Genomic DNA, 12644 nt, shown 5'->3' on the forward strand with positions numbered 1-12644 from the left:
TTATGCTGTGTTTTAATGTACAGCACTTTGTATCAGCTGTGGTTGTTTTAAAGTGCTTTATAAATAAAGTTGGTATGGTATGGTATGGTATTAGTGTGACTGACAAATTAAGGACACTTCTGCCAATAAGTCTCTTTTCTTTAAAAATGTCATTGTTTATCCAAGCAAGAATATGTCTCACTTGTTTTGTATCAGTGCATATAGTTTCTCTTTTGTTCTTATTCGTCTATTAGTTCTTGTAACCAGTCATGTGTTGCTTTTCTGTTTCTCAGGGCTGTTCCCAGCGGTGCTGAATCTGGCTACAATGGCAGACATAACAACTAACGCTACCTGTGGCACAAATGGACCAGAGATGTTCTGTAAGCTGGTGGAACATGTTCCTGGTCAGCCTGTGAGGAACCCGCAGTGTCAGATCTGCAACCAACAGGGCACAAACACATTTGGTGAGAAAGATTCTCAACCCGCAACAGTTCCAGTCTGAGAGATCACACAAACTAATCCTGCTGTATTGACTAAATACTGGATTATTTGGCAGATGTTAATCTAAGTTGTGTTAATCTAAGATTATGATTATCAAATCCACGGAGGAATCAGTTGCTAAATAAAAAGATGAGAACTGACTTTTGCAACAAACTGTGATGCACTGTGTATTTTAACACTTTTCTTTATCAGTCAAACAGTGAAACTTACTTAACCTGCTGGTTCTCATAATATTATGGCTACTCGTTGTGAAATGGGAAGAGGACAAATAATGTTACGAAAGTGGAAGAAAGAAACTCATTTGTCAAATTTTGGTCTTTTACATTTCAAGTCTTCAAACAAACCACTTCATCATCATGTACTTAAACTGTGATATATTGATTTTTATTTTTATTGTAGATAAGTAATATGGAGGGACAAAAATAAATTGCCATAAGATGCACCTATGTTTACAATCTAATGTTATATTATGAAATAAAGAGTAAATACAGTGCTCCTTTTTGCTTCTAATCCTCATTGAGCCTGACTAGTTGATTATGACCCCATACAAAATTAAATGAAAAAAAGTGGCATGCTGCTGGTAGAAATTACATAACCATATTTCCTTAAAGCAAATATAGATAATCACATTCAATATTCTATTGTCAAAATGTGTGCAAAACATAACTCCATATAGTGAAATGACCAGCATCCGATTGTTTAGCATTCACTTTTAGATTGGTTTCATATCCTCTGCTTTTACAGCATGTTTTCCTTCTTGTCCAGCATATTTGGCTTTGTTCTTTGTGGCTTACCTGTACAAAGTCTGAGTTCAATTTAAGGCTATGAGTCAGATATTTTTCATGTTTTTATCCGTTTTCTCATTTTGACTCGAGGTATTGCCATCTGCACATCCCCAAGCAGGTCTTAAATTTGTGCTCTTTATGTCATAAAAAGGAAAGTTTTGAATGATGTTTGTGTTTTTTTTTTGATGGTCAAAAAGGAAGCTGAAGAAAAGCTTCATTTGACGCATTCATCTGTAAAGCAAACAATTCGCATGATCTTTCATAATTTTGTAATTTACTGCGACCATATTCAGAGCCTTTATTCCAACATCCTCCAACTAGAGCTAAATTCACTTCCAATGTTAGAAACAATCGAGGAAAAACAAAATTAAACGGTAATCTAGAACTAATCATAGGGAAAATAGCATTTATTAGAGAAAACTCATACATATCTTACTCCTGCTAAAGTAGCTGCTGTGTAAGACTTGCAAGAGCGATAATACAACAACCGAGAGCCAAAAATGAAAATGGTCAGGCTAAGCTCCTCCACAGGCGGGTACTGTGAGCAATATGTTTTAATTGGCTGTTTACATGACTGTTGTGCTGGATATCTCTTGGTATTGTGCAGGGGCTTAATGGTGTGTGGTTGCAATTAATTTAGCAGACACTAAAACCAAGATCTCACTTCTAAGACAACTTGAACGCATGAGGAAATACTGTCACTTACCGGAAATCGGTGTAATGTAACATTTTGAAGGAATATCAAAGTCAGGGTAAGAATTGGAAAACTGCAATGTAATAGCAGTGTTAGTGTATGAAGACTATGCATTTTGAATATGAATCAGTGCCACAGAAAATGTGGAGGGACACAGATCACCTTAGCTTTAAAGGTATATGACAAAATTAAATCCACAATCTGCCAAAAAATGTTCCTCCATTTGCTTAAACACAGCCAAAGTTATGCAAAATAAAGTGGAAAAAAATAACAGAATGGAAGGTTGGGAGCTTTTTTTTGACAATCTGATCTAATATTTATTACTGTATTGAACAGATTCTGCTTGCTTACTAAGTACACCGTGTGCACAATTGCTTGGCAACCTGGGTTAAGTATTATTTTTTATTATTTAACCACAGTAGGTTCAGTAAGCAGGAAACATAGACACCTGAAAAAAGTGAGTTTCCTTCATTATTAGAACATGTTTGCATTATTTTGCAACTATTAAAGTGTATGTTGTAAAACTAACATTTTTCCACCTCCATTTGTTTTTTCTCTGATAAAGTTAGAGTAATAACTTATATGTTTACAAATAAACATTTCAGACATAATGTCTGACATATAGATAAAAATATCTAAAAAACTGTGCCCGATATAGTCCTTCCGAGCTCAACAGGAACGCTGCAGTTGTGGAATATCTTTCCCAGTGACAGCGCTGTAGGGGAGTCGGCTCCTGGAGGCTTCATGCTTGAATCGCCTAAAATCTTTGCCAGTTAATTTGTGTGACCGTGTACAAAATGGTTGTTTGTTTTTGTGTCTCTGCAATTTCAAAGAGTGCATCTTTTTGACTTTTTAAAGTGTTTACCTGATCAGAGTCGGATAAATCTCTGTTTTTACCTTAATACAGGATGTTTGTGCTTGAGCCACATTACACAAAACACATTACTGTTGATGTGCTGAAATCCAGTAAGTATTTAAGTTTATACGCCCTGGAGTTGTACAATATAGATAAAACCACAATATGGTGAAAAAATTCACTTGCCCATTAATTATAAGTTTATTCTGAATTCTGTCTTTCTCTGTGTATCACGAAAGAAACTGAATTTTGGGGAGAAACTTTGTCACATTAAGGTTGGGGAAAACAAGCATGTTTTATTTGACTATCAGTAGTTGTCACATTTTTCTTTTCTTTTTTTATAAATGTTGAACCTAAGCATCAATTGATTGACAGCTGCCATTTAAGCCTGAAACTACACATCTGTTTGTTTAGTCTGCCTTCTACCAGCAGGAGATTCGTCTCTTTGTTTGTTTTTTGGATGCAAATTTCACTGATAAAACATCAAAACTTAATCTAATATTCTACCTTTTTCTGTCTGTGTGCAGAGCATCATCCTATTGAATATGCCATAGATGGAACCAACCGTTGGTGGCAAAGTCCTTCTATTATGAATGGGATGGAATACCACTATGTGACAGTCACACTGGACTTGAAACAGGTAAAAAAATAAAATAAAATACCACAATTTTTTAAATTTGATATTCTACATCTCTGAGCTCATTAAATTACAAATGTAGTTAAACTAAACTATTCAGATTTTCTATTTCTGCTGTCTTTAAAAGTGGAAAACAAGATTGTGACTTTTTATTTAGAATACCTGGCTAAAAAACAAAAAAGAAAAACAAGAACATCTTAACCCTGAAATGTTTTAGCTGTATGCTCAAGGTTGTTTTCTGTTGGAAGCTTCACTTTTGAGAGAGGAGTTGGAATCTGCTTTTATGTAAGTTTTGTATAAACGCTTATATGTCACAAGACAATGGGTCTTTCTTCATAAGACATTTGAAAACAACAGTTTGCCAAACTGCTGTACACAAAAACGCATAAAACATGGAGCAAGTCAGACAGGTACTTATGGGGGACGACCGTGAAAACTATTAAAAACAAAAAAAGTAAATTTTTTTTAACTTACTATCACTACAGTAACTCCTGTACCAGTAAAAAGCTGAGCAGCAGCATTTTATAAGAACACTGTATTTTTGCATATTTACGAGAAACAAACAGCTTCTTTTTTTTCTACGTCTCCATATTTATATTTGAAACGGCTTCATTGAGAGCAAAGCGAAGCCAAAGTCAAATTTCCTCTGTGCGCAAAAACTTAGCAAAAAAAGCAGGTTCTGATCTTTATTTCAAAATAACAGCGCGTCAAAAATGTCCTTTTCCCCTATTAGACTGTGATTATCAATAGGCTGCTAAGGTGGCTGTGCAGAGCTGCTTTTCACATGGTGATAATTGCAGTTTAAAATAGCTGGAGAGAATGTTGGTGGTGACCTTTCATTTTTAAAAGAAAATTGCAATTAAAGATGTCGAAATTCTGGGAAAGCATAACATCCAGAGCGCCTTCATTTCCACACAATTTTCTTCCAGCTTGTCCTCATCAAAGTCATTCATTAAAACTGATGAAGCATATCCGGATCCAAACTCTATTGTCTGTAATAAAAGGACACGTTTTCTGTCTTTCCTGCTATGGCTTTCCTAATGTACATATTTCACTCTTAGTTGTTTTATTTCCAAGCATATTAAATTAGTTATTGCTGTAGTAAGAAACCCCAGAGACATGAGGAAGGCACTTATAGAAGACTTTCAGACAGAAAAAGCACATATACCAGTCTGCAGTTGCCTTATTGTGAGTGTCTCTGTTAGTGTGGGAGGAAGCAGACTTGCACAGAGCAAACCTACGCAAACACATGGAGGGATGTATGGCAACGTGAACCGTGGAGCTTCTTTTGGGGAGTATAATGATAACAACTCTCAGTAGCCATATGATACCTTATTGTGTCATAAGAGCTGTTTGGGGAGATTACGATTAGTCTTCTTCTAACAAGCACAAGTGGACGTTATGATGTTCCGTTTAATGTTGTCGTTGCCAATTCAGCCTAAATTACATGTTCAGTTTAACCGAATCCCATGTCTAATTATTGCTATAGTGCGACACAGTCCACACTTAATGCAGTCCCTAATAACACTGTGTGGGGGAAAAAACACATTTGTTTTATTGCAAAAACATTTCACACAAAATTCTAACCTTTCCTTGGGGAACATTTATGGGAGTGGGTCCAAAATTAATCATATCTGTTGCCGGATTAGAAAAAAAACCATTACTGAGTTCTGATGGATCTCTGTGTCACTCGCCACATTCAAACAATAGGGAGAGAATGTAGCTTAAAGGGGACGTAGTATGGGAAATTCACATTTTGCATGTTTTTGTACTTCCATTTGGGTTTCTGCTGCTTCTAAAAACAGCCCAAGTGTGTAAATAAAACCACCCAGGCTTTTTTTTTTCCAATAAGTTAATATTTTGAGCTACAGCACATTTGGTCAGCTGGTTTTACTACTGTATGTGTTTTGTTGTTGACTTGCCATCCAGAAACCACTCGCTGCATTCTTGTTGGTGGTTCAGGAAGCTCTGCTGTGCTTTTCAAAGATGGATGGTTGTATAATTGCACATCTGTTTTCATGTGCGATGGTACATGTTGAGTTGAGTGGCGTGGCCAGCAGCAGCTCGGACTCCCAAGACTTAAAGCTCCAAATCAGCAGAACTGACCAGACTAAAATCTCATTACCCAAGAATGATTTTGTGTAAAAAGGAAAAAAAAATGTAAATGATCGTATTTTGTTTAGCCCACAGACCTATCCTAACATGTTCAAGGAAGCATGATGGGTCACCTTTAATCAATATGCAAGTTGCCTTGTGTCGGTGATTCAGGGTGGAGTTGGTGGTGTATTGCTGTGAGGGTTTATTTCTTCACACACTTTGGACTCCTTAGCACAGGTTGAGCATTGTTTAAATAGGACAGCCTCCACAGTCCCCAGATCTCAGTCCAATAAAGCATCTTTGTTATGTGGTGGAGCAGGAGATTTACTGCAGCAACTAAATTATATCATTTCAATACGGACCAAAAACTGAGGAGTGTCTAAAGGCACAAAGGTCCTGACAATGAGCCAGCAAGATGTGAGAAGGAAAGTGAGTATACATCTAAACGTGAGACGTTTTTCTTGCCTTTAAGCCCATTAATTGCAGCATTCAGTGTGGCAATGTTTCATTCTCATAAATAATCATCTTCCCAAATGTGAAAAAAAATGCATGTAGGCATCTTCACAGATTCACTTATTAGTCATTTGTGGAGCTTGTGCCACATACACCAGTTTCTGACTTCTCTGTCAGGAACCGGACATGTTTTTAACTATATGTGCCCACATGTGTGCGTGTTTTTGGTAGGCGTTTTATGTGTCTGTATGTGTGGTGCTCAATCAGTCCAACGAAAAGCTATTTACCCTCCAGTGCACAAAATTTCCCCTGTGACTACAGTCATCTCACTCAGAAAATGACAGTGCCCTTGTGTGCAAGTATGTGTGGTTTATCGCCTATGACATCAGCACTCTCATTTCCTCCCTTGTTATTGTTGAGCCTCTCTGGACAGAAAGACTAAATAATGAGAGAGAAAGTGGGAGCTGAGGGGCCACGTGTGTTGGCGTGTGTGCGTGAGCGAGACAGTTGATGTCTGTTTATGTTCCTTGTCAATTTTTCAGACAAATTCTTGAACGGTAATTGTGCCTGGAAATGCATCAGACCCGAAAATACACTGGAAGTTATCTAGAGAGAGACCTGTGATTCATTTTGCACCTTTTGAGAGCTTTAAGGATAAAATTTGATGATTTTCTTTGAACATTTAATGCGAAATATTGCATTTGTTACGAGATGTCCAACTGTTCAATGTGAAAACAAAAAAAAATTGCAACTGCAGCAGATGTCTTGAAATCTTTCTGCTATTATAGAATTTAATGTATTTTCTGTAGATTAAAATCACATTTAATAGGACTACTTTGCCATTGGTGACATAACTTGGTTTAAAATGTGAAAATCTTTTCTTGGCCTCAGACAGAAGTCATTTACACTGCAGTTGTTATGGAAATGCAGCGATCAGTTTGATTGATGGACGGCGGTCAAATCACGAACCGGCTCTGCTCTCTTGGGAGGAAAAGAGAACCTGGTGATCGGGGTCCTGAAAGAGGCTGCCACTCAAAAGATGTTTTTATCCACATCTCAAAAATACCTCAACATACACACATACACACACTTGCAGCCAATTTTGAACATTTGAAGGCTTCCACAGAGTAGAAGGACATGCCCCACGTTTAGTTAACTTCATTATGTATGCATTAGTGGAAATGGCTTTTATAATTGCAAAATGCTCAGATGAATGACTAAAATTTTTATTAGAGAACACATTAACAATCTCTTATCAGTTGACTTTAAAAAAGGACCAACCTGAAGATGAGCATGCTTGGAGGAAAGAGTAATTAGAAACATTTATTTTTTTCTTAAAGGTCTTATTTTGCCCTCTTTGCATGTTTATAATTTTATTTATTTAAATTGTTTTTTTTTTTTTCTTGTGAGGCAGAAACAATATTAGATGAGTTCTTCATTACAACAATTTAACATTAAGGGACTGCTATGAAGATTAGCTGGTCTCGTGATATTTCCTGTTTGAGTGGCATGTTCCTTTAAATGGATCGTCTTTGTTAATAGATGGGCTAAAGTGAACTTGACCTGTTTCTTTCTCAGTTTGTACCTGGATGATAGGTTTCCATGAGAACACAGCTATTAAGTCTACCAGCTCCTAATTGCAAAGTTCAATGATTATTAATTAGATGATAGATGTGGTAGCATAAAGTAGGCTTAATGCTTTGCATCAACATGTTTGAAGCGATGTTTTCATTTAGATAATCTTTGGAGAAATCATAAAAGAATAAAGACACTTTTGCTAATTGAAACATTCTATACCAGCCAGCTTCAGAGCTGTCAACAGATTTCCCTAGATTAAATATGGGTCTCTGCAGCTCCTCCAGAGTTTCCATGGTAGCTTTTCTGATTAATTCTTTTTGTTCAGCCTATCAGCTTTTTTTTTCCAATTTTTTCATTTCCAGATAATGGATCTAACACCACTCTGAGATGTTCTAAGCTTGGAACATTATTTAACCTCCAAACTAGTGATGGGCAGATGAGGCCTCACTGGGTGTGTGGCACATTTCCCAAACTGTGTTGACACTGTGCTGAGACTGTAAGCGTTTGTCAGTTACAGTGACATCTTCTAGATTTAGAAAGTCATTGCAGGCAAATTAAATAAAATTTATAGATTAAGAAAGGCATTATTTATTTTTCTTCAAAATACAAGATTACAAAATAGAATTTAATAGATTTAAAGAAATGTTACTACACACTTGTGTACAGTAGGTGGCGGTATGCACCTTAAAGTTGCTTGCGATCCGCCATAGAAGAGAAGAAGAAAAGGAATTAAATAAAGACGGGACGCCTCAGTGTTGTGGAAGTGCTCGCTTTACAGTAAGACAAAACCTGGGAGCAAATCCTACATTTTTCACCTACAATATTGTTACAAAGAACATAAGATATCCGTTGTTGTTGTCAATTTTATAGCCGAGTGCTTTTACATGGACATGCCGGTTAAACTGTAAAAGTAAAAAAAAGACGAAACGTCACTACTTAGCATTGCAATATTCAATAAACACAAACTTAGACGTAGATTTAGGAGCTTGGCTTGACTTGACTAGCCGGTTATAAATTAAAGTTTACTCTTAGAACACTTCGTAATATAAATAAGCATCGGCATTCAAATATCACACTGCAGCAAACAGCTAGCATTTGGCTAATTAGCTCTAGCAAATTCACCAAGCGCACGCTTAGAACAGATAAAAACTCAAATCTCACAGCTTACAGCATTAATGTAACTCACCACGTTGGGCAACACTCATGAACAGCAGTAAAATATGATTTTATGGGAGATTCAGCTAACGGCAGCCTAAGCTCATTACTGGTACTGTGTCAGTTTTCTTCGTTTGAGTCTTTAACTCTATAGTTGCCCTGGAGGGCCCTCCAGTGGATTGGGAGGAGTGAATCCAACAAATACAAATAAAAGTTAGTCCATGTAAACTAACTCAAATATCCCATGGAAAGGAATTTGAATAATCCGAGAAAACGTGGGAGAAAACTTCCTCTCCCTTGGTTGATCCATGCCTGTAGTCAAATACGAGCCGAAAACCAACGCAAAGCAAAGAACACCAAGTATCTCCATCAACAAAACCCACAAACGTGTTGACATAGTTTCTCCGTCGTCAATACAGTTTGGCGCAGTCACTTCCAAACGGTACAGGAACTGTCGGTCACGTGGTTTTCCTTAAAGTGATACGCGCACCGACACGGTTTCATCTTGTTTGCTCGGCACATGTGCCGAGGTTTCGGTGTCGTTTGGCCCATCACTACTCCAAACCCTGTTTTGAACTCCTCTACAATTTTGTTGATGTCTTGGTAGTATTTTTTGTTCTCTTTCTTTTTTTTTTCGCCTGAATTTAACTTATACAGGAGTGGACCGTATTTGCTAAATAGTTGGCATTGTTGCACTGGGTGTTATTTGGGGTTATTGAAGTAGATGAGACTTGAAAGTCCTATACATTTACTTGTCCTTTTGCTCTACTTTGTGGTGCTATATCACACAAAATCACATTAAAACGCAAACACATGAGATTGGAGTTTTAACTTGGTAAGTTTTAGATTTTGTAGATTTTAATGCTGAGAAAAACAAGCTTATGACACAGTCATTTTTAGCTCAGTTTGTTTTTGACTGTTTCAGTAAACATTGAATACACAGAGCTTTAAGAGAGAAACATATCAAACAAAAACATTGTTAACTAAGCATCTGTTGCAGCAAATGTAACTTTGTTGGTGTAAAGCTGCACAGTAGCTTACGTGGGAGAGTGTGTAGCATCTGGTGCTATGTGTTTGCTAAAAAACATTTAAAAGCTTTAAATGCCAAAATAACACCCAGTCTGTACACGACATGTACTTTTTATTGTATTTACATTAAAATAGCATTTTTTGGCAATATCAATAACAAATTCACATATGGTGGATTTTATAGGCCAATTTTTTAGCGTAATCTGTTTTGTACCTTATCAAAACGCAATGATTCAAAATACAGCTGCATCGAAAGTGTCTGCAATTTAAATGTTTTGTTTGTCCGCTCAGTTAAAAAGCGGTTAGGCTTTGCACCGAGATGGTTGCACTGAATGTCTGCTGCTTGCTTGCATTCAGTTAGTTTAGCAGTGGGCTGTAATTCTGGATGATTCACATAACGGAGAGCTGTGCCAGTGCCTGCGTTATTAGTCCAGAGAGATGTTAATGCATTTCATCTGAAGTGATGGTAAATTTTAACGAGCCTGCATACCAGTTCCGCTGCTCTGACGCAACGTCCAGCTGTGACACTACAAGATTGCGTCTGTGCTTTACATCTGAAACCGAAACAACAATTTTATACGTCCTTAATCGTATTCAGATTTTYCCCCACTTTAAATCAGTCCTTTGTTCTCTTGTGTGCAAATTGCGGAGGAAAGTGCAATCCGGAAATGAAAGTTAATGCCAGTTTGTCGAGCCAGAGAGAATTTTAACACGTTTCCGTTTGAGTGACCCGTAAACACCAGCTGTTCAGTTCAACCTCTGTAACTGTGTCCAAAGCAAACTGAGACAAAATGAATTTTTCAGCCTAATTGTGGGCAACGCAACCATGCTGGACACGAGGCTTAAATGGATTGATATAGCACTAAATGTTTTCATTTGTGTGTTTTGAACAAATGTTCCATAAAAGCCCATCACTGATGTTTTATGACTATCAAGTTGAAGAGCTACAAACCCCGAAATGCTTAATCTGTGTGTGAAGGATTTTTTATTTTTTTATGCTTTTGACATGTGAATAAATCCAGGAGAGAAAACCATTTCATATTGGGAAGTACAATCCTCGTCAAAAATATTCATAAACTCACCAGAGGCATGATTTGGATATTGATCTGAATGGTTTATAATGATGAAAAAAAGTGTTTTTTTAGGTGGATCAAAAAAATTGTACCCTATAATTCTAACTTCTTTTTTTTTTAACGAGTCTTGGATTTGCATTTTCTCTCTATTTATGTTCATTTCTATGCTAACAAGCAGATACATACAGTATACATGCATCCCCCCTAATATTTGGATAAGTGACCCTTAGCTAGTTTCAAATAAATTGCATGTTCATTTTTGCTGCTAGAAGACAACTTCTACAGTTTTCTGCTTCTTGGTGTCAATGCAATATGTCCTTTGTTACTTGAATTAATGAGCAACAATAATGGATACTTCTAATCCTTTGTCTCCTGCATTTTAATATTAATTGATATTTGAACAAGCACCACAAAATGATAGAGTAGAACATTAGTTTAATCTGCTCTCAAATTGCAATTATTCAATTTTTTTTAAATTTTTTTTATTTCAGATTGTCCTTTAACGAGATCCGTTAAAACTTGAACGTTTTCACTTGTACATTCCTCTTACTTTGTGTTTTTTATGCACCAACGTCATTTTGTTTGTTTTATTGTGAGTGAAAGTAGCAGAGCTTTAAACTAAACCTGATGAAACTCCCAGACACCCCGCTGCTATAAGCTTGTAGTTCTTGCCATATAAAAAGAAGAGAAACATAAAAGAAACATTTTTTTTTTTTAAGTAGTTGCAGTCTGGCCAATTAAATTTGATCCTGGTAGAATCTCAAATTAAATCTCTTAACTGTCAGTAAACATCCTCAGTTTAAGTGACATTTATGTGTGATCTGTAGCAGGACAGTTATCAGCCGTTTTATTTGTTGATGCTGTGTTGAGCTTTTGAGGCAGAAGAATTTTCTCGTTTGATCCACATTTGATCAAAACTGAGAATGTGACTCACTGAAACACCCCCTCCCAGCTAAATAAAAAAAAGAGAAAAAAGCGTATACACTATATGAGCTAATTCTGTTCATCAGGGCACAGCTGAAGAGCTGCTTGGCTCTATCAAAGCGTCGTCATATAACAAGATACAGCTGAAAACTTAAATTCTGTCTTTCACTCATGCACACTTTTACACTCTTGCTCTATCTCTCAACACACAAACACACACATCCATCCTGCATTCTGGTAACAGTGACTCTTTGTAGGTGGCTTGAATAACCGGTATAAGGTTACCCCAAAAGACACTTTCTCACACACACGCAAACACACTCTGCTGTTTCTCTCCATTCTAATTGCTGCAATATGACTCTGCTTCCCACATCATGAGAAGAAAGAAAGATGTGCTTGCAAAGAAAAAAAAAAAAAAAACGAAGGAAAAACAGGGTGGTGACGGGGAGACACAGGGAGTCCACATTTGACCTACATCTAATCTTTGTTTTTGTTTCTTGGTTTGAGCTTTGCCTGCACATCTTTCTGTGGTTGTGTTTACTTTTACAATTTGGAGAAAGAAAAAGATTGTCAGATCATTAACAAAAAAAAAAAAAAATCTGTATTAACTATACTTGTTTTTTTGGGCACCAGAGTAATTTTGTCTTTATTTTTTCTTGTCTGCATTTTCCAGGTTTTCCAGGTTGCTTATGTGATAATAAAGGCAGCCAACTCGCCTCGTCCAGGTATGAATTATGGATGCTAATAATGTGCTGTGGCCACATGTTTATTAAGGCGGCAAAACCCTATTTTGAGCTTCTCAGCTTTTGATTATGAAGCAAAGAGCATGTGATTAGAGGGAATGTTGGTAGCATATTTTCAGCCTTTGTCTCATGAGTGAATA

The 12644-nt window shown here is 36.7% G+C and overlaps 1 protein-coding gene across 1 annotated transcript in view; it reads left to right on the top strand.

Annotated features, from left to right (window-relative positions):
- lama2 (laminin, alpha 2) overlaps nucleotides 1-12644 on the top strand; it is a 154763-nt gene that overhangs the window by 34242 nt on the left and 107877 nt on the right. The window contains exons 2-4 of the mRNA XM_008397932.2: nucleotides 273-443; nucleotides 3343-3455; nucleotides 12435-12486. Coding sequence (XP_008396154.1) covers nucleotides 273-443; nucleotides 3343-3455; nucleotides 12435-12486 — 336 coding nt within the window. The remainder of the gene's footprint in view (nucleotides 1-272; nucleotides 444-3342; nucleotides 3456-12434; nucleotides 12487-12644) is intronic.

The sequence above is a fragment of the Poecilia reticulata genome, linkage group LG21 (genome assembly GCF_000633615.1).
Source record: "Poecilia reticulata strain Guanapo linkage group LG21, Guppy_female_1.0+MT, whole genome shotgun sequence".
In the NCBI taxonomy this organism is placed as follows: Eukaryota; Metazoa; Chordata; class Actinopteri; order Cyprinodontiformes; family Poeciliidae; genus Poecilia; species Poecilia reticulata.